This window comes from Triticum aestivum, chromosome 2D (assembly GCF_018294505.1).
Source record: "Triticum aestivum cultivar Chinese Spring chromosome 2D, IWGSC CS RefSeq v2.1, whole genome shotgun sequence".
NCBI classification, from domain to species: domain Eukaryota; kingdom Viridiplantae; phylum Streptophyta; class Magnoliopsida; order Poales; family Poaceae; genus Triticum; species Triticum aestivum.
Window position 1 is genome coordinate 178038011 of NC_057799.1, and position 2423 is coordinate 178040433.

At 54.4% G+C, this 2423-nt stretch overlaps 1 protein-coding gene across 1 annotated transcript; it reads left to right on the forward strand.

Moving 5' to 3' along the window:
* Window positions 1-516: 516 nt before the first annotated feature.
* Window positions 517-1367, forward strand: LOC123049133 (translation initiation factor IF-2-like). Its single transcript, XM_044472122.1, has one exon. It carries the CDS (start codon window positions 559-561, stop codon window positions 1048-1050), a length of 492 nt encoding a protein of 163 aa, XP_044328057.1. The 5' UTR covers window positions 517-558; the 3' UTR covers window positions 1051-1367.
* The last annotated feature ends 1056 nt before the right edge of the window (window positions 1368-2423 follow it).

Consider the following 2423-nt stretch of genomic DNA (forward strand, 5'->3'; position numbering starts at 1 on the left):
TATTTTGACCCCACAAAAACAAACTACCCAAGAGACTGACAGGATGTCGACGGCGATGTATTGGCCTTGCTCGCTCTTAGTGGAACGATGACCGAACCCATGAGACAGACAGGATGCTCAAATCTGAAATCTCGAAAAGCATCCCGGCCGGTAACACAACAGAGGCACCAAAATATCCGTTTCGAAAAGAAAAACAGAGCTACAAAATTGAACGCCGCTACCGCTAGTTGCACCCAGCTGTGTGGTGTGGGACTTTCTCCTCGAGGGGACCGCGGATTCACACCTCGAATACGGGACAGCAGACATGACCAGTCGACCGATCGAGTCAGCACGCACTGCCACGCATACGTTTACGTAGGTAGAGATAGAAGAAGAAGGAAGAAACCCCTCCACGAAGAAAGCCTCTGACCGCGTTTGCATCGGGGCCGCCTACGACCGTGGCACGAACCAACAACCAGCCAACCGAGAGCCCACGAGAAGTGGTCCAGGTCAAAGCGAGCACGAACGCGAGCTGTAAAGTCCTCGCTGGGTGCAGCTCATCGTGCGCTTGCAAAACCCATGCGTATAAGAGCGGGCTCGGCGACGGGACGAGGACGAGGAGGAGAAGAGAACGAGAACAGGAGCGGACGGACACGTGCGATGAGTAGCACCAGAACTTTCTCGCCGGCGGTGGTGGCGGCAGGGCAGCAGCACGTCCGCGCGCCGCGCGGTGGGCTGCCGCGGCCCAGCAGGCCGGCGGCGGGCTCGCCGGGCCAACGGTCCGCGGGTGGCGGCGGCGACGCCGCGTGGGGGCAAGCGGGGCGCAGCTGGTGGGGCGCTGGAGGTGGATTGCCGGCGGCCGCGTCGTCGAGGCGGCAGCCGTGCAGAGCTGGCGCTGACCGGGCGCCGGCGGGGAACCGGGAGCTGGTGCGGCGGGCGCTTTCGCCGCCGGCCACGGGCGCGCGCGGCGCGGCGCTGAGGAGGTGGAGCTTCCGGCCCATGCCGAGCCGGCTGCGCAACGTGTCTTGCTTGACCTCGACGGCGGCCCCTACATCCCCACGGCCATCGTGACTTTGCTTAGCGTGAGGTCGTCGCAGGCTTACAGCTGGGCTCATTCCCGTGCCTGTTGCGTTTTTTGGTGTTGTTTTTGCCTAGGAGTGGTTTCAGTAATTTTTATACAGTTTGACTAATTCACGTCTACATGTTTTTTAAGATATCACATCTAAGCTCCCATAAATATATAGTGCAGCAACAAGAAACAAAAAAAACTAGGAAAAAAAAAGACCACAAACAGAGTGGACATCAGCTTAGATGTGACATAACTATGTCACATCTAGATGTGTCCTAAACAGACCCATTTTTATAAGCCAGTGCCTGTTTTTCTCGAATACGCAGTGTGTGTATCATATTTTATCCTCCCTCCGTCCCAAAATTTTTGTCTTACATTTGTCTAAATACGGATGTATCTAGTTACGTTTTAATGTTAGATACATCCTTATCTAAACAAATCTAAGACAAGAATTTTGGACGGAGGGAGTAGAAAGAGGGGGTATAGAACCCAGTCCACCGTTGATGTTACAGAGAGTGAAACACTACAACGTCGACATCGCTTACAACCCACAGCTCCACCCTCGGTATACAAAAAGGATCACTCGCTACTCACCCACCCTGACAACAACTCAAACAGGCTATCCAATTATCCCTTCAACAGGTTCGCCTGCTGCCAAGCTCTGCCCTCAACAACGACTCGCCTGACCACCATTTCCAGGGACGAAGAAGCACCATCAAAGACAATCGCGTTTCTATGCTTCCAAAGCTTCCATAGCACGAGCGTGAAGAAAGTCCTCAGTTCCTTTGGTTTGTGCACTCTTGTCGTTCTCGCAACGCACCAACCCTTAAGGGTATCTTGGACCGTAGGTGACCACTCATGTTTGCCTAAGGCCGAACACAGTGTTCTCCACACCGTTCTTGCGAACACACAAGTCAGCAGAATGTGATCGATAGTTTCCTCCTCCTGATCGCAGAAAGGGCAAGCATCTTGATGCGGAAGTCCACGTCGGGCGAGTCGGTCAGGAGTGCAACACTTGTTCCTCATAGCTAGCCAGGTAAAGAGACGACACTACAAAGGGGCTCGAGATCTCCGCGAGAAATCCGCGGTTGGTAACATCTCCCTGCCGACAAACAAGGCGGCGTAGGCGAAAATGACCCAGAATTGACCGTTTGTTTCCCACGACCAAGTGATGGAGTCCGCGACACTCTTCTGTAACTGAATCCCTTGCAGACATTGCCATACCTCCAAATACTCCACCAGAGCTGTGAATGCCATATTGGGGTTGATGTCTCGTGCCGAGGTGCCAAGCGAGATCACCTCATGAACCGTGCGGGTGGCCTTGACTCGCCGCGAGACACCCTCATATAGTGACGGCGCAAGCTCCTGCATCTGC